The 19,886-nt window shown below is 40.3% G+C and overlaps 1 protein-coding gene across 1 annotated transcript in view; it reads left to right on the top strand.

Annotated features, from left to right (window-relative positions):
* Positions 1-19,886, top strand: part of SLCO5A1 (solute carrier organic anion transporter family member 5A1) — a 78,018-nt gene that overhangs the window by 23,634 nt on the left and 34,498 nt on the right. The window contains exons 2-3 of the mRNA XM_082287936.1: positions 10,246-10,378; positions 17,827-18,047. Coding sequence (XP_082144062.1) covers positions 10,246-10,378; positions 17,827-18,047 — 354 coding nt within the window. The remainder of the gene's footprint in view (positions 1-10,245; positions 10,379-17,826; positions 18,048-19,886) is intronic.

The raw sequence follows: 19,886 nt of genomic DNA, 5'->3' as shown, positions 1-19,886 counted from the left end.
TGATAGCCTGAAGAACAGGGGATGACATGCAAGTGAACAACCCCGCCCCACTCTAGTGTAGTTAGAAGTAATGCTAAAGACATGAAAATTAGTTTTAAGAAGCTGAGATCAACAGAGTCTATAAGCACGTGCCTAGGGATAATCCCTAGTGAAAATTAAATGTATATGTGTAGCTTCAACTGCCAAACCATTAAAAAAATCCCAAAGCCAAGCAATTAACAAGGCAGAGATGAGATATTGCCATTTGACGTGATGTAATGGAAAGAATGCCTATGAGTCAAGAGGCTGCTTTAGTATCTTGAAGACAGCCAACAACTTCAATGTCCTTTTAGTAGGAACACCACCGAGTATTAGTACAGAAGTGCCTAATCCTGCCTGCTTCATGAGAGTAGTCACACGGGCTTCAAGAATACTTGTAATATGAATGTTTAATTCACTAGTGTGGATTTAGCTCCCACTGTTTGAATGAATGGGAAATAATACAGTGAAATTATCTAACCAGTTATTAGTTAAAGGTTTTAAAAATAATTTGGAGTAGTAGTTTGCTTATGATTTAGTTGATAATAGTTATATTCAGTAGATCATTTTCTGTATGGAAATGGACACTACTTCTATGACATTTCATTGTTTTGTTCTTTGGAGTAATCAAAACTTTGGGATGCTGACATACCAAGAATTCAGAAGGCACTGTCACTCAGTAGGTGTTAACATGGTTGGTCAATGTCTCTGTCTAGTTGTCATACTATTCCCAAAAGAAAACATTTTTAAGAAACATGCTCTTTTGAAAAGTCAGGGTTTGGGAATTCATGCCTACTCAACTTCTTGGGATAGGTTACCTTGTGTTTATAATGCAACATACCAACAGAAACTTAAAACACTTGAAGATGTGGAGTGTTTTTGAGAGCTGATTTCCAGAAAGTAACAGCCAAGAGCAGAGTTGTGCCTTCTGTTGCATCTTTGGACATTCTGATTCTGTTCAGCACAAGTAGTGTGTGCATCTGTCTGAGACCTGAATTTCAGTAACAGTACTTTTCCATATCAAAATTTCCTACATGTGGAAAAAAAAAATTAGGAGTTTTAAGAAAGACGGTTTCGATCACTGTTATCATGCATTTAGACAGTTGTTGACACTTCTATTTTAAAAAAATCCCAAACATCTATTTAGATAACCGATGCCTTTGACTTCATAGAAAGAATATCAGAACATCTTTGATTTCAGTTTAGGTTCTGATCAAGCAAGCACAGATATGTTTATCTTTGGTCATGCAAACAATTCACATCAGTGGGTACTATCCGTATGCTTAAAATTAGTTGTATGTGCTTTTGGAATAACATCACCAGAAGGTTCTTGTGTTAGAATTGGTATAAGAACTTATAAAGCTGATAAAACCTGATTTGCCTAATTATCTGATCTAAGAATTTCCTTGTGCATGGTGTCTAAATTCAGTTAACCACACTGATAGGAAATTGCACTCAGAAATTGCAGCTGTTTTCACTAATCTTTTACAGCAGATGTGTCTTTTCCATATTTACTTGCTAACCACAAAGTCGTTCTTGGTAATATTATCAGCAAATGTTTATTTATAGGTGAATATAAAGAGAGAGAAGACAGATTTTGATGAAAACCCCCAAGTAATATTTGTGTGTTCCAAGCAAAACAATTGTCTCTAAAGAATGGGACAGTCTCCAGTTGCCCCTGGGATTTCTACTTCCACAGTTCTCAGTTTTTAGGAATAAAGAAATAAAGATTCATTTTAAGCACTGGAGTAGTTTTCCTTGGGGCAATCATTTCTTTAGCCAAGTATCTGTAAAGCTGAAATACCATGGTACAAGTATAAGCCTTTCTTCTTTGGTATTTTCAATGTTTTCAGATTTTGGATTGCATGCACACACCTGGTAGTGTAACCAAAAGACAAGTACTGAGTCTATGAAATTGTGGTGTAAGTTGAATTGCTTTGAAGGCACTGTGGCTCCACAGCATAGCAGTGACTTGGAGCAGCATTGCAGTGACAGTGCATACAAGAAGTACACTTTAGGATAGACTGCCTATTTTAGCTTGTTTTCTTTGGGCTTTTTTACTTTCCTGGGGGTTTATGAATATAGTAGAATTGGATCCAATGAAAATTATTATAATGTTTTAGAACATGACCACAGAGGGTGAGTACAAAGCATGAAGCAGCTTAGCTGTTTAAATCTGGAAATGATATCTGTTTTAATACAAATGATATCTTAGTTATAAAGCTGTAAGAGAAAACTAAGAATTGAATGGTTTTCATCTGGTGTTGGCAAGTCACTTAAATAAAAAAATAAAATTGAAACATATTTTTTTAAATTTAACTTCCAACATTTTTTTAATGGAATGGTATGCTGGACCATTCATTTTCTTTTCCATGGTAGGCATGTAAAATTATGCTTTAGTTATATTTCTCTATAGGTTTGTCTTCCAGGTCTGTGGAATCTGCTTGTTAAAACAGTGACAAATATATTCTACACAAAGATCAAGAGAGGCTGCTGAAGTGGTTTTGTTGCTTTGTTTATTGTTTTGAGTGGAACACTGGATCTGAGAGACTATTAAAGTCATGGTAACGCTAATATGTTTTGAAAGGAAGTGATTTAAAGATTTGAACTGGACATTATTATCTGAGCTGCAGTAATGCTCAAAGCATTGTTTTTTCCTGAGCAAATAACCACATTAAGAAAAAAATCCTAAAGCATGTATAGATGTGTTTGATTGTGTGTTCGTGATGAAAAGAAGGAAGTGAACTGGTTTCCTGACTTAAAAGCTTTTGAGAAGTCTGCCTGGCTTCTGCTCACAACTCAGTTTTGTGTCCTTAGGCTCAAAAGAGTGGTTAAACCTTATGTTTTTTGGGGTAGCTTCTGTGTGGGTGAAATTAGACAGAATGAGGTAAATACGCCTTTTTGAATGTGAGTGATGTTTCTTTGAAAGCTCCTTTATGCTTGATCCTTGCTATCCCATCACGGTGCTGCGACATGAGAGGAACAGGGGAGAGCTGGGACCTGTTCCCCTTTGAAACCTCTGCCTATCAGCTTTGCTCTGTGGGGAAATCAAAACCTGCTGTATACCCTAGAAAGATAATGGCACTGCTCATTCTCCAGTGACAGCGTAGTACAGCTTTCCAAGGAAATGTGCTGCTGGTAGCAGTGGAGAGGATGCTATGGTGCCATAGCATGGTGATGCTTCCTTTGCTTGCAAAATTCCACATGGTAATGATGCCATGAAGATTTTTTGCCTTTTCTTCTCTGTTATACCTTTTTACAACTTCTGTATTCCTAGTGCTTTTTGCCTACATTCTTGGACTTGTTTGTCAAGCTGAGAGACTTAAACATTTTAGAAGCTTCGTAGCTAGGGATCAGTGTGTCCCAGACCCCAAGGTTCTCTCCAGAACACATTCTGTAAACTAAGATAGAGCCATCCAGGGGAAGGCTCCTTGGGGAGGGGGGCTCACTTGAGCCTCTCCTTGGGGAATTTTTGATAGATATGCTAATTAGTAAAACCTATAATGTTATACCAGGTCTTTTGGGTGGGATTTGCAGTGTACATTTTGGTGCGTTTGACCTGGACGTAGTGCACCTAAGGATCCTTAAAATAAATACCAAGGTAAAATCCCTTTTCCCCTTCTAACCATGTTTGACTCTTGATTTTAAGACCAGGAAAAGGCATCAGTAACCCTGCAACTATGTTTTTTAACCTATAGCCCTTTAAATTACTTGACACATAAATATTCAGGATTATATAAAGTTCATCTTGCATTTCCATTGAAGCTCAGTCCTCAGATTGTAAACAAGTAATCTGTAAACACAGGGCTTTTCGTGCAAAATTCACACGAATGTTTTCTTTTTGTTGTTGTTTTTATTCTTCTTTGTGCTGTTCTTTAATGAGAGTGTTGTTCAGCAGGTAGGACATTGAATTATTGCTTCAATTAAGTAAATTACACTTCTGGACTTCCTACTCTACTTCATGACTGTAAGGGATTCATTTTGTCTTTTGTATCTCTGTTTTCCAATCAATACCCTCATACTAATGACAGTTAAGGTTTTGGAGTAAAAATTTGAAATCTACAGATATAAAAGGATTATAATTCTATACTACTAAAAAGTGTCCTGCAAAATCTATTAAAATTGCTGTTCTCTTCTGACAGGAGCAAATGTATGTATGCATATACATACTTGTATACATATATATAATATACCTTCAGAATGCACCCTGTAGCTTTTGCAGGATCTTGCAAATTCTAAAGTTCCATTGAAAATAGAATAAAGGTCAAATTCTGCTTGTCTTACACATGTATGAAATGAACAGTTGTACTATGGTGATGTGCTGCCAAGATTTGGACAATGGGGTCTTTCAGAAATGTTCCTCCTCCTCCAGTGATAAACTCTTGTGTGGTGACATGTGTGTGCACACAGAGGAGATGACAGGGACTGAGCACTATATGCCTTTGTTTTTACTTTTTAAACCAAAGTGTGTCTTTTAGAACCCAGAAGCCAGCCTTGTGGCTCACTAATGTGTAGTTTCTGTTCTAGGCATAATATGTGACTTGTGACTTTAACTGGTACTAGCATGGCTAATATAAAGAGGCACAGTCAGAGGGTTCACATATGCATTTGAGGGTGACACAGGGACATATGTTATATATAAGCCTACTGAAGATGTCTTTTGGTGTGATTAGAAAAGGAAAAGGACATACACAATATTTTTATGATCTCTCTCTCATCACTCATGGTAGTGTAGGTAGATTAAAAAAAATAATTCTTTGGCAACAGAGTTTTTTCATGCATTTGGTGTGAACACAGATTTTTCAGACCCATAGAGGATTCAGCCTATCTTATTGTAGTCAAAAAGACTGTGCTGCTATAGGCTGTACATAAAGCTTTCTCCGATGAATAAAAGCAACAGGCAATGTAATAATTTTGTCAAACTTTGTGAGAATGGCACTATTCATTGCAACATGTCCCAGGATAAACTATTCTGTGGTGAAGAATGACATTGCTTAATCTTATTTCACATGGATAGGTAAATTTGTATGTAATTAGGTTACTAATTCTATGACTCCCCTTTTCTCTCCCATCCAGCATCTTAGCTGTGATGGCAGTTTATGGCTAAACCTGGCTAGCCACAGCTAGCTGCAATTTTGAAACTAGACAGCCTTGCTAGTATGGTGTAGGGCCCGAGATATGCCATGCTGAGGACATAGTGAGGCAGTGAAGCTCCTCTGGTACAAAGCTTCAAGGAATTAAAATAGCCATGGCTGGATATCTCGGGTGAAAATGGGCACTTAACTCTGTCTGAACCAGGATATTTTTACTTACCTACAGTCTATGTCAGAGGTAGAGCTATGATCTGAAAGACCAGGTTTAGGAGGGCTGGGAAAAGGCTGTCCCTCATCACTGAAGAGAAGGTACACCCATAGGAAGAGATATGCTTGGTAATGGAAACTCCTAACCACAACACTAAGGTTTTGGAGAAGAGGGCAACTTTAAAGAATCCACAAGGTCTTTGTCTTGTTTAAAGGCCGTGTAATTTTAGTAAACCAATCTGTGCTTTCCTTTGAAGACCTAGGATCCTACATCACAGCAGCAGCAAGCTACAACAGACTTCTGGGGAAAACTTCTGCCAGGTCCAGTCTGAGCTGGTTGTGTTGAATGTCATGAGTAGCTCTCAGATGGCTCTAAGTCACCCTGAGATCAGCTCAGTTGATTAGAGAATGGTACTACTAATGCCAAGGTTGTGAGTTTGATCCTTGTGTGGGCCGTTCACTTAGGAATGTGGGTGGCTTCCAGCTCAGAATATTGTGGTTCCGTGAAGTCAGGTAGGAGTGGGTGACCTGCAAATGTGCTTTCCCAGAGAGACCAATGTTCCCAGAGAATTGTACTGTGACTTGTCAGCTTTGAACATGTGTGGCTAATGCTGGAACTCAGAGGGGTACAATTCTACGTTTCAGTGCAACCCAATCAGAAGAGATTCAGGTTGATATTGTAGCCCATATGTCTGTATTAACAACAGTTTCCTCATTTTATCTGTTGAAGATGATTTATGGTTTGGAGTAGAGCTTTAACTCTTAACGGAATGTACATCACCTCTGTTTTATCATGGGAAAGGACATATTACTGCTATTTTACTGCATAGCTTTTTATGACTTAGAAATAGTAAGGCAACTTGCAAGTATAAGCACCAGTCAGACTTACAGCTATGAGGTTGTAAGACAAATCCTGGATTTCCTTAGGTGCAGTTTAAAAAATCATCTGGGTACTGTGCATCCTGCCTCAGCATCACAGTACTCCAGCATGTCCCCTGATAAAAATGCTTGTTATTTCCATTGAAAGTTCTTGGCTGTTAAATCTGTGCAATTCCCTGGGTCAGTGTCCCAGATTATGGCCTGAAGAGGGAGGACCAAAAAGAGTTAGCTGAAATCCCTGGCAGAAGGCTGAAAGGAAGGTGCTCATACATCATCTACGTGTTTTTGAACCTTTTTCATCCAAAAGTTGGAGCCTTTGTGATGACCTCCTACACCCTTCTAGTGTTCAGAGTAGAAAAAGTTCTGAAACTATTCTCCATAGGACTTTTTATTTGTGAAGCAGGTACACTTTTGATGACACCCTGATTGAACCTGTTTCCAGTTTAGTTTCCATTCCATATCATCCTGGTGGCCTACTTGGAAATCAAAACCATCTTTATTCCTGAACATAGCCGTGAGGGCTGTGACCAGAATTATAAGGGTCCAGGACCCTTGAGTAGCCTGCCAGGGTGACTTATAGAGCTGGTTTGCCCTTCGCTTCCACAGCACGGTTTAAAAGTTTGGGGCAGATTCTTTCAAGTACCCAATTTTGAAATACCAAAATGTTATGCTTGCCGTGCTCTGTGTTTAGTCCCATTTATAAGTCTAAAACAGTTTCTTGCACTTGGTGTCCGATTTCTGATAGTGACCATAATTAGATGCTGAAAGAGAGGCTGCAATGTATCTTAAAATGGCAATTTTAAGAACTTACCTGCTCATGTTTCCTCCTGCCGTTGACCAGGCACATGGAGGCTCTGTGTTTTCTGAAAGACTCAGAAAGTGACATTTTGCCTGTAAGTTTATTAAAAAGAAATACATCTTGAAGCCTGAACAGCATATAGTAATTTTAAAATACCGCTGAAATTGTCGGCAGCATTTCTTCCTCTAAAGGAGAACAATGTACAGTGTTATTTTTATCTTAATTGTGCAGTGTTTCTGCTTACAAGGAAAACCCTCTGAAGTTTCCAGGTGTACAAAATACACTATTTGTGTAGTGATTTGAAACCTAAGCAGTTGCTGCATTTTGCTGCTTTCAGTGGTGGAACTAAAGCTGAATTAATTCAGGATAAGTATTTTTTCTGAATACTGAAGTGAATGGATTAGGTCAGTCTTTACTCCCTTTGTGTTTCCTCTCTAAAGATTTTAGAGATCTGAGTTTGCTGTAGTTGTCTGAATCAATTTTCCAAGCAAACATTTGTAGAACAAAATTTATTACTGGTTGTGGGAGTGTGGATATAGTTTTTTGTTTGTTGGGGTTTTTTTTCCCTGCTCATTATGTGAATTTTGAAAATAACAGTTACTGTGGGATTTATCTAACCACTTGCTGCTAAGGAGCAGAGTTTCAATGTCAGATGGAGCATTTTAGGCATACAGAGAATTGTTTACGATCAATTCAGTAGGGAACATGGCTGGAATAAATTTAAATAGTGAACACAGTTCTGAAAACCATTATGTGAAAGGGACTTCAGCAAAATCTGTTTATTCAAAATTGCAGTTTCATAAAAACAAAATAAGTGTTTTCAAAAAATGACTTAAAAGTGATAAAACTGTAATCAATTTGTGGTCTTGGAAGCATTTTTTAGTATTGGCAGTTTTACCTTTTGTGGTAGCTTCTGTGATTTTTTTTTTTTTTTGCTGCAATATAGTTCTCTTTTTACTTGTGAGAATGCTCTTTTTCTTCATTCTCTTATTTCAAAACATAAGATGGAAATGTGCAAGTTATTTTGGTTTAATCAGGCAGATTTAGTGATTTCTTTTTGCTTATTTTATCCATGAGATATAATTTACTGTAACAGGTAACATGGAAACTCAAGCCGTAACCACTCAGTTACGCTTCTTCAGCTGTTGCAGTCTAGGATTCAGCATGTCTGATTGAGGATGGGACCAAAAAGGATGGAGTCTGCATACTCCTGTTGTGGGCAGGCACTGGTCCAGTAACCATCTGGGCCTAGAGAGAAAATTACAGGGAATTAGATAATCAGGTCTTTCATGTGCTGGTAGGGAATCTGCAGCAGCTGAGCAAGTGTTGCTGTGCTGGAGCCTGGGTTTCGGTGGTACAAGATATGTGAGTGGTCAGCAGAGACCAACCCTTCTGGCCTCTTGCCTTTTATACCTACAGCCAGACCTATGGGAAGCAGGGCAGAACCATCTTAAAAGGAATGGGTACTGCAGGATATAGTAAGGAAGGAAAGAGATATTGTAGGGGAATGGAATGGAGTGGGATAGAACAGAGCATTTCAGTTGGAAGGGACCTACGATAATCATTTGTCCAACTGGCTGACTGCTTTGGGGCTGATCAGAAGCTAAAACCTGTTACTATGGGCATTGTCCAAATGCCTGTTGAACACACTGACAAGTCTGGCACCTCCCTAGGAAACCTTCACAAGTGTTTGACCTCCCGCTCCATAAAGAGATTTGATCCTTCCTAAGATCCAGTGTCAACCTCCCCTGGTGAAGCTCTGAACCATTGCCATGTGTCCTGTCACTGGATACAAGAGAGAAAAGATCCACTCTTCAGGAAGCTGTAGAGCAATGAAGTTGCCCCTCAGTCTCCTTTTCTGCAAACTAGACAAGCCCAAAGTCCTTAGCTGCCCCTCATAGGTCATTCCTTCCAGCCCTCTCGCCAGCTTTGTTGCCCTTATCTGGACACATTCAAGGACCTTCACACCATTCTTAAATTATGGTGCCCAGAAGTGCACACAGTGCTCCAGGTGAGGCTGCACCAATGCTGAACACAGTGGGATAATCACCTTCTTGAGGAGCTGGTGGTGCTGCGTTTGATGCACCCCAGCATGGGGTTTGCCCTGTTGGCTTCCAGGACACGCTGCTGACTCTTGCTGTGCCTGCTGCCAGCCAGCACCCCCAGATCCCTTTCTGCAGAGAGGCTCTCCAGCCACTCCTCTCCCAGTTTATACTTGTGCCTGATATTAGTCCATCCCAGCTGCAGAATCTGGTATTTTTAACTTGTTAAACTTCATGCCATTAATCACTGTCCAGCATTCTGGTCTGCATAGATCCCTCTGCAAGGCCTCTTGTCCCTCCAGAGAGTCAGCAGCACCTCCCAGTTTGGGATCATCAGCAAATGTGCTGATGGTGGATTCAACTCCTGCCTGCAGGTTATTGGTAAATGTATTGAACAGAACTGGCCCTAGAACTGACCCCTGGGGAACACCACTGGTGACCAGTTGCCAGCCACATGTAGCCCCATTCACTGCAACCCTTTGAGCTCTGCCCTTCACCCAGTTCTTTACCCAGCACAGCCTGCAGCCACTCATCCCCCACAGCTGGACAAGTTGTCCTGAAGGATGCTCTGAGGGACAGTATCAAAAGCCTTGCTAAAATCCAGAAAAAACACATCCATCACCTTTTCTTCATCCACTGGGTGGGTGCCCTTACCATAGAAGGATATCAAGTTAGTTAAACAGGACTTTCCTTTTGTGAACCCATGTTCTGTCAATCTCTGAAATAGGGATATTTGATTTCTTAAAATGGACCATTCTTTTATACACAGTATTACACTAATGGTAACTAAATTACAATGTTGTATTTTGTTCTTTGATTACAATTTTTATTTTTTGCTTTTCTGTTTACCTGCCATTAGTTAGACCTTTTTTAATTTATGTGTTAAATAATTTTGATTTGATTTGATTTAAAGGAAATGTTACCAAGTAGGAACAATTTTATGCAAGTCAAGTATGCTTTCCATCCAGAATATCAGAATAATGTATATTTGCATAATTTGACTGAAAATGTACAAAAAGCAGTAATTTTCTCACTAATATGTGACTTAGGCAGAAGTTGTTGCCTTCATTGCGAAAAAGGTCCGTAAAAGTTTTAGGGTGCAGAAATTCTTGTTTAAAGAAGCATCAGTTACTTTGTGGTTTTATGTGTAAATAAATAATGAAAGATTAATTTTATTGATGTATGACTGTGACCTTTATTTCCTCAGCCATCATGTACGTAATGGGAGCACTTGGACCTGCAGCTGGGTACTTATTAGGAGGACTTCTTATTGGTTTCTACGTTGATCCTAGGACAACTGTGTATATTGACCAGAGCGATCCCCGATTCATTGGAAACTGGTAAGGATCAAGCATTTTTCAAAACTATTCTCTCAGTTGCTGGTAGGGAATTAAGACAGGTTGGAAGATTTTATCCCTTGAGGACTTGTTTAAGGTTGTAGGAGGCAGAGGAAGATGATATTTCTATTGATTACTACACACTAGCCTCTGACAGAGGAAGAGTTTGCCACAGGAGTGCACAGGAACAGTCCATGGGAAACCCCCAACTTTTGGCTGTTCCAGGACTGTCCCTGACCACAGTGGGCACTGACTGACAGTGCTCAGCACAGGGATGGCAGGGCAGGATACTGGTATTGCAGGAGGCCATGGAGGATCCCTGCTGCCCAGAACCAACCCCTTCCTACCGGAAGGTGGATTAATCTTTTCTTTGGTTTTCCAGAGGAGGCAGCATGAAACATGGAACTCTGTTACCCAGATGAGAAACAGTAGACTTCACTGATCTTATTTCAGGTGAAGGAGATAGGATGGGTCAAAATGTGCCCTTTCCAGTCTTTGTTTCTCAGGGTGATGGCTTGTGTTTAGGCAGCAGATGCTGTAAACCAACACATTATTCTCTAGTAAGGAGTAGGCTTGCAGCAGCTCTGAGATGTAGCAGCTGGAATTGTTAGTTGATGTCTTCAGGCAGCCTTTGAGATGTGGCCTCCTTGGAAATTTCTCTTTGAGGAAGTAGGTCTTGAGGAGCCTTTAACTGCCCTTTCTCAGATAAATCATAAATCAGCCTTGAAGTTTTCATGCAAGCCCAGAAAAAACCTGAAGTTCATTATGCCAGGAATTTGTTGGTGTAAGGTGCAGTGTCAGCTCTCATGCCCTGGGTTAGTGTTTGTCACTGTGCCATTGCAGACAGTCTGTTTCTGTTTATTCTGCAGTGATCTTTCCTGACAGTTTGATACGAAAAAATTGTCTCTTTGGAGTCTTCTTAAACCTTTTAAGATTTAGTCTTGCTTTATTTGTCTTACTTAGTCCAAGAGCATTGCTGCACAGGACTGTTTTGTTGAATTTTCAGTGAGAGAAAGGCAAAGCTGAGTGCTGAGTGCAGCCTTGGGGTTAACAGCTCTGTGCTGATTTATCTACTGACTTATCTCACTGAAGAGATCTGTTACGTGGGTGTGCAGTAATGTCAAAATTTGGACTATTTAGGATAAAAGATTTGAAATCAAAGCAAAATATTATACATTCTTTGTAAAATTCCTACACTTCATGTGTTTCTAATTACTTGTCAGAACCGGTAATCAGAATCTGATCAGTACTTTTTGACAGAAATTGTGAACAGGCCCATAAATATATTTTTTAATTGAAATCAGTGGGGCTGTATAAATGTGGGATAAATTTTTGACTTTATCTGTAACACAATGTAGCGGGTTGAGTTCGAAACCGGGCAGAAACACCAATTAAATGTAGTGGTTTTGGTTCAAAATATTCATTACTTACTTATTTTCCTTCTGTGAGATAAGAATTAGGAGAAAAGCAAAGCAGTCACAAACCTTAAACAGTTGCAGTACAATGAAAGAGTTTTATTACTAATAGAATTAAAAGTAAAGAGACAATAACAAAACAAAATTAAAGCAAATCCCCCCCCCCCCTCCAGCACTTCTCTCCTTTTACCCAGCTCACACAAGGATAACAGAACATGGGATGTTAGTCAGTGTTCCAGTTCTTGAAAAGTCTCTCTCTTATGCTTAAGGGAAAAAAGGGTTTTTCCTTCAGTTGCAGGTGGTTCCCAAACTGCCACCAACAGCAGATCCGCCCGGAAACAAACAATCTGCTGTGTGTAGAACATCTCTCCCATGAAAAATCTCACAGTTCCTTCACACTACAAAACATGGGCCATCACATGGGGTTATTCATCTTTTTAAGGATAGGTTCTTTTGGCCTGCACACAAAAGCTTTTTTTTGTTTGCCACAAGTCTCTAGCAGCCTCTTACTACTATAAAGCCTGGCATCGGCATTCTTCACAATCTTCACAGGCACACGAAGATACTCCATCCCCCCATGTTCTTCAAATGGATTAAAGAGACAAACAGTTTGTGGTATTACACTTTCTTACCACGGCATGCAAGAAGGTTTCTTTTAAGCTGCGCGCCAGAATCGTGGCACCGCCCTCTTTTCTCCCGTCGCCATGCTCAGCTCCGTCCCACGTGACTCACTTCTCTTTCTCTCTGACTCTGACGCCGCCATGCTGAAGAGTGTTTTTGTTCAGGCTTTACGGTGGGGAAAGCCTCGCTCCCTTTGTGCTGCTGGCTGCGTGGTGTCTTCTTCAGTTCAGCACGAAGTGTGCTGGCTGCAGACAGGAGGCTCTGCCGGCTCCCGTTGACTCCGCCGGCTCCGCATGGAGAGGAGAGGGACCCGCCGGTCCCCAGAAGCCGCGCTGGATGGGTTTAGCTGTGAGCAGTCCATGGCTGGGTTTAGCTGTGAGCAGTCCATGGCTGGGTTTAGCTGCCTGTGGCTCTGAGGCAGTTCCCCCCCAGCCACCCAGGGTCCGTGCCGCAGCATTGGGAGAGGGGGAAAAGGGCAGTGGCCCCGGCCCGGCCCGGCGGGGCCGGGAGGCTCCGAGCTGTCCCCACCTTCCAGCAAGCGAGCTCCGACCAAAAGGGGAAGTCCCGCCTTTCTGTGCGGCTTAAATATGTAAATTGTGAGAAGCGTAATTGGTCTTAAAGACTGTCCATCAACTCAGGGTCAACCCAATACACACAACCACTGATGTAACTGAGTTTTAGCTTCAGCAAAAGTAAAATAGTCGAAGCAGCAAAGTCAGTAAAAGTCATTCAAAGTTTTCTTTTTCTATCATGTTGGTTAAATCTGTAGGGTCTGGCTTTCCCTGAAGGGTATTCCAGGTCTTCTTATTTCTCTTTCATTTTTGGTTATGTCAGTTCTTTCTCTCTTAAAAATACTCTTCTGATAAAGAGTATCAACTGCTATCAGATCTCTGATAATTTGTTGCACAATCTGTGGTGGCCTCTCATGAAAGTTTAATGGTGTTCATTTGTGTCTTACTCTCTTTTCTCTTTCTGAGGCTATGTCTACCCATTAAAAGCAAGACTCCCATGGTGTGAGGGTTAAACCTTTGCCCCTTGCTACTCACTGACTGCCTGGTTGCAGAGAATTCATGAAGTGTAGACTTTCATTCCACTGAAATGTGTTTTCTGGGACTGTGACATTTTCTCCTTGCAGGGAAGTGCTGCGTAGTCAAGTTTATTTTTATTTATGCAATCTAACAATTTGAAATGTAAGAGTAGCCCAACATTTACTTCAGCTGACACGCTTCAAAAGTATGGTTCAATTGTGATAAGTTAATGGGAAGTCATATATGAGATTTCTGAGTCTTGTTTCCTTTGAAGTGAATTAGTGTCTTTGATTCCTATCTTTTCTTTATTATAGCTGTAAGGTTCCTAATGGAACCCAATTTAACAGTTTCCATTGTTAAAGGAGGCAATGCTTACAGACAAAATAGGGAGTATAGCAACTATGATATATGGCCAAAATAAAAATAGTAATTTTTTTTTTCCTTAAGCTGTTCCTTTCTAGGAGGTATACTGCAGGACATGTAATTTGGTCTATCTCCCATGCAACACGGTAAAGTAAAATGGTTATTTTTCAGGGTTATTTCTGATCTGATTATTCCTTGAGTTTCACAGGACTTGGATTTCTGCTCCTGGGTTTTGCACACCTGGGCTTTCTGTAGGTGCTTTGGGCTAAATTGCAAGCCAGCTGTCTATGCCAGCTCATCAAATGTTTGAAACTGTTTTTTATTCAAATGTGGTAACTGTAGGGATATCTGTTTGAAATCATTCATCATGTTGTTCTCTTTGAGAACTGTTAATGTGCTATATAGGGATCTCATTAGCTTTGAAGTAGCCCCTGGCGGTCTGTCAGGTGCTTTGAATCAAATTTTCTTTTGCTGACACTTTTCTGAGTATTTTCCTAGTTCAGAATCTGTTTAATACTAGGATCTCCCTATATAGTCTTTCATCAACATTCCACTCAAGAAGTTTAAAGGAATTCCTTCAGCATTGTCTGGTCCTTCCTTAGCTTTAATTGCTTTATTTGAGGTCCTAGGGCTTGTGCGGATGCCTTTGAGGTATTCTTCTGCATATTTTCTTTGACTTTAGAAGACAGAAAATCAAGGACTTTTAAAATTAATATAGCTCCTGTTCCGACCTCTCGATTTCCCATTGTAGGTGTCCTTGTTATTTTTGATACTGTCTTTTGTCTGTTTTCCAATTCTTTGATATTTCTCCAGGAAGTTGTGAAGTGTAGATGGTGAGATAATTGCATCCAGGGCTGCATTTGTGACATCTCCAGCATTTGGTATGCTGTCATAATGGTCCCTTTGGATTTGAATTTCATCTCATGCTCCATTACAGGCCCTGTCTCCTTTGCTGCTTCCTCCTGAGGGGGTGGTTGCAGATTTCTGTGTATTATTGCCACAGACTGTTTCTTTGATCAGAGCCTTTGCAGCTTCTGCCTTTGAGATCCTGCTACATTTTTATACAGACTCCGGATTTATTCCGTCTGACAGTGCTGACTAATCCTCCTAAAAGTCTGCTTTCTAATCCATGTATGTTATCAGCTAAAATGAATGGAGGATTTTCTGTTTACGTAATATCAAAATTAGTCAAAACTTTCAGTCACTTAATATTTGCCTTGCAAAAGCTTCCTGTAAGCTTCTAATAAAAATTGTGTTATACATGGGTGTTTATTTATTGTTTCCCTGTGTGTAATCATTTACCATACAAAGCACTGGATATGAATTTGTCTTCACTGAAAAATAAAGTTTGCAATATCTTTTTGCATTACAAATATGAGGCCAAATGCTTTTTGTTTCTTGTGCAAGTAATACTGTCTACTCAGAATTTTAAATGTTTAAAGTTTGAACAAATATATAATTAACAGTGTAAGGGTTGTACAAAAATATGTAAAAATTGTTCTCGTTTTGGGTTTGCATGGCAAGGTTTTGGTAGCAGGAAGGCTATAGGGGTGGCTTCTGTGAGAAGCTGCCAGAAGCTTCCCCTCTGCCTAAGTGAGCCAATGTCAGCCGGCTCCAAGAGGAGGCTGGCCAAGATTGAGACCATCAGTGGTGGTGGTAGTACCTTTGGGATAACATGTTTAAGAAGGGGGAAAAAAAAAGGCAGGTGCAACACCAGCAGCAGTCAGAAGAGAGTGGAATGAGAATATGCAATAGAAACAGCTCTGCAGACCCCCACATCGCTGAAGGAGGAGGAGGAGGAAGAGGTGGAGGAGGAGGTGGAGGTGCTCCAGGTGCCAGAGCAGAGATTCCCCTGCAGCTAGTAGGAGCCTTTCGTTACATTGTCTCTCCCCTGTCCTGTCAAGGATGGGGAGTGATAAGAGTGGCTTTGGTGGGCACCTGGCATCCAGCCAGGGTCAACGCACTGTGATTCTGGAAATTTGATTTCAAATGAAAAAGCTTTCATTGTTGTGGTTGGATATTATAGTAATGTGATTGACTTCACTGGAACTTCCAAGCACTAGGGTAGATTTGTGTGGTGGGTTGGCTTTGGCTGCTGGGTGCCCACCAAGCTGTTGTCTCACTCCCCTTCCTCAGCAGAACAGGGAGAAAAATATGATGAAAATCTCATAGATTGAGATAAGGACAGGGAAAATCCTCACTAATTTCTGTCATGGGCCAGACAGACTTGACTTGAGGAAATTAATTTATCACCAATTAATAACAGAGTAGGATAGAAAGAATTAAAAAGAAATCTACAAGCACTTCCTGCCTGCTCCTTCCATCTCCCAAAGCTCAGCTTCGCTCCTGACTCTTCTACATCCTCTGCTGGAGTGGTATAGGGGGTTATGGAAAGGGGGTTGTGGTCAGTTCATAACACCTTGTCTCTGTTGCTCCTTCTCTGCTTCAGACAGTCTTTTACTAGCTGCTCCAGCATGGGTCCTTTCCATGGGGTGCAGTCCTCCAGGAACAGAATGCTCCAGCATGCAGCATCCCCCACGGGTGACATGTCCTGCCCAAAAACCTGCTCCTGTGGGAGCTTTTCTCCACAGGCCACAATTCCTGCTTGAGACTGCTCCAGCGTGGATTCTCCACAGGCTGGAGGTGGATACCATGGTCTTGTTCTGGGCCTGCAGGTGAATCTCTGTGCCTGGCGACCCTTCTCCTCTTTTTCTCTTACCTTGGGTCTGCAGGGCTGTTTCTTCCATATTTTCTCATTCCCTTCACACAGTTGCTGTGCAGTGTTTTTTCCCTTTCTTAAATAAGTGAACACCAAAGTGCCACAAGCATTCCCATGGGCTCAGCATTGACTAGTGGTGTATCTGTTTTAAAACTGGCTGGAGTTGTCTCTGTCTAGCATAGGACAGCTCACTGTGTCTTCTCACAAAAGCAGCCCTGCAGTCCCCACTTTGCTACCAAAACCTTGCCACGTAAACCTGGTACAGTGAGATGAGTCTGTAGTGAAAACTGCACTTCCAGTATGTAAGAAGAACTCTGTGGGTGGATGTCCTTCTTTATGGAACCAGTTATGTGAGGCTATGTTTCCCTTAGTCTTTCACTGTTAGAACTCAGAGGAGAAATTACGTTATCTGACACACTGTCAGTGTTCTGGCTGCTGATTCTAGTTAACTCTAGAGTGCTTTCTAGTACAGCCCTTTTGCCCATCTGTGGTGCCATGGTGAAGTCCATGAAGCTTTTTGGCTGCAGGGAGGACAACTGTATGCCTGCAGCTGAAGAGTTCTGTTCTGTGTATCCCACACATTGTCCCTTCTGTGAGTATGTCCCAGGTCATTCCCTGAGAGCCAAGGGATCATTTTAGGGGTTTTTTTATATCCCAAATTTAAAAGACAGAGAGAGAAGGAAATTCTTTGTCAAAGCCATTTCAGGTTGCGATCACAACCCAACCGTATTTTGAGCATAAATCCTGGCATGAATTGTAGCACATCAGTTGTTTACAATCAGGCTTTGGGAACTCTTCAATTGTGAAGGGAGAACTGGACAGTCAGGGCAGTGAGAGGTAGGCACTGGAAAGCAGAACAGATTTAGCCCTTGTGTATCTGTCAGGACATTTTATTTTCTCATGCCATGGATAATTTTTCTGTGTTCTCCAGAGAAATACTGTATTGTTTTACTGGGAATTATCCATGAAATGCTAAGTCAAAGTGAGTATCTACTTCTCAGCACTTGGTACTGAATAATTACCAAAACTGAAAAATGGTGGGAACTTAAAGCTGACACTATTTAATAAAATTTGGTGGCTTCTGGATAAATACCTTTCAGTAAATAAGCCAACAGAAACATCTTCTGATTAAGGAATTTAGGGCAGTGAAGGCTGTCTCCCACTCCAGTTCTTTACTCTTAGTATCAGTTTTTCATATTTTGCAAATGTCTCTTTCCAGCCAGTGCAGCCTCTAATAGTGACTTTGATTTTTGATTTCATGTAATGTGTTTGCTTTTATTTCCATTCCTGTTTTCCTGGCATTAGGTGGAGTGGATTTCTCCTTTGTGCCATTGCAATGCTCCTTGTGATATTTCCCATGTTTACCTTTCCGAAAAAGCTCCCTCCTCGACATAAAAAAAAGAAAAAAAAGATGAACTCTGATGATGTTTCAAGTGATGATGACGTGATGAAGGAGAAAACAAGTAGCAAAACAGAAACAGACAGTTCAGTTTCTGCCTCTATGGGATTTGGAGAGAATGTTAAAGGTAAAGTTTGTTTTTAATTTTTATGTGCTTTAAATTTTGTATGTAGGGTCATCTAGGATTGTATGAGTGTAACTGAAGGCAGTTTTGACATCCTATATTTGCTATTATGTTTTGCTATTGAGATTTTAATAGACGGTCATCCTCTAAAATGACAGAATGCAGCAATGATTGTGGGACATCCATTTCCTTCAATTGTCGATGGGTTTGTGTACCTCTAACAAACAGGTAGGCTATTTCTATAGCTGTAGGACCCCTATTACCACATGTATTTGGGCACCTTAGAGTTCGTAATTGTCACACTTGCTTTATAAGCTGAATTTCATGGAATAAAGTGCTCTTCTACAATATAAGTGAAACAAATAGAAGGAATTCTGGTATGTGAGTTCAATTACATTCATGCATTTGGGTAAGTTCATAGAGAAAGATTACTTGTTTCATATTCCTTTCCTGTCTGTTTTGTACTGCAAGCTGTTTTCTGAAGGCTGAGACAAATAAAACCTGTGCTAATTTTGGAAGAAGAAGAGATCAAAAGATTGACAAGTAGCATAGATTTTTATTTTAATCAAGGAGTAACCATTAATGTAAAATCTAACAGTAATAATTATTGACAAATTGCCTGGGGAAGAAGGGCAGTGTTGCTACAAATTGATTAATGTGAACCATATACAATTTAAATGGACAATACAGACTTAACAATATCATAAAATTGAATAGTACAGGACAAGAGTGAATGTGCCTTAATGTCAATGTGTTGTCAGTGCTGTTGTGTCCTCCTTGGATTCTATAATACAAATGCTGGTTTGTGCCATTTTGTGGTAGCCTGATAAATGCAGTGGGACTGGGAGAAACCATTAAATATCTATTGTACCATCAGATGTAATCTGAACTCAAAACTTTTGTTTGTTGAAGTAGACATTAGTGTTATTTTTTACTTGGATATTGGTCCAGGCTATAATGATTGACAGACTTTTTAATGACACATTTATGATCACTCTTTATGCTGAATAGACAAGGCTTAGCAAAACCAGGTGTTTTTAGACTAAATCCAGTGTAATTTTAAGTTATGTTTGCAACCTACATATTGATTTGCTCTGCATTACATTTGCACTGTTTTTTTCAGGGTATCTAAAGTTACTGTTAATTTCTACAGAAATAAAGAAAAAGAGGATACCAGAACTTTCTTGGGGTCATTTTATTAGCTTACAAATCAACTTCTTGATCAAGGTACAAAGCAAGCACAGAGCAAGCAAAGTGAACCTCAAATATCAGATCTTTCAGACCCGTTGTTGGCGAAGTAGTTGAAATCGTGGGGGAGAAGTAAGAAAAGCATGTTCCTTCCTCCTTTGAAGACTCTTTATTCTCCATATTTCTGAGTCCCAATGCATAATATTTTCTTGACAATCCATACAACTAATTGTGGGTTTTATTTGCCTTCAAACCTACTGGCTTCTGATTAGTGGAAGTAGTTCAGAGTTAACTCCTGTCAAGATTTTCTCAGTAACCTAGGGAATTGGGTGAGTCTAGTCTTTGCTGGGCTCCTTCCTAATCATTGCAGGCAGTGTCACAGCAGAGGGACTGCTTCACTGTTAGACGTGCCTGATAAAGATACAGGTATACAGACAAACTGCATCTGGGTGAGTTTGCTGATGGTGGTTGTCGTGGTTTGAAAGACAGGTGTCTGCTAAGGAAGGCAGGAGCCTCCCTTGGAATGGCAGATGCGACCCCCCTTCCCTCCAAGTTATTATAATTTGAAATCAAGGGGCTTTTAGGCAAAGATGTGGGAAATAGGAATAACAGTTCTTTACTATTATATATCTATATGTGTATAACCAGTCAAAC

Source organism: Coloeus monedula, assembly GCF_965178545.1.
Source record: "Coloeus monedula genome assembly, chromosome: 1".
NCBI classification, from domain to species: domain Eukaryota; kingdom Metazoa; phylum Chordata; class Aves; order Passeriformes; family Corvidae; genus Coloeus; species Coloeus monedula.
The sequence above is the reverse complement of the archived record's forward strand: the minus strand, read 5'-3'. Positions and strand labels throughout refer to the sequence as shown.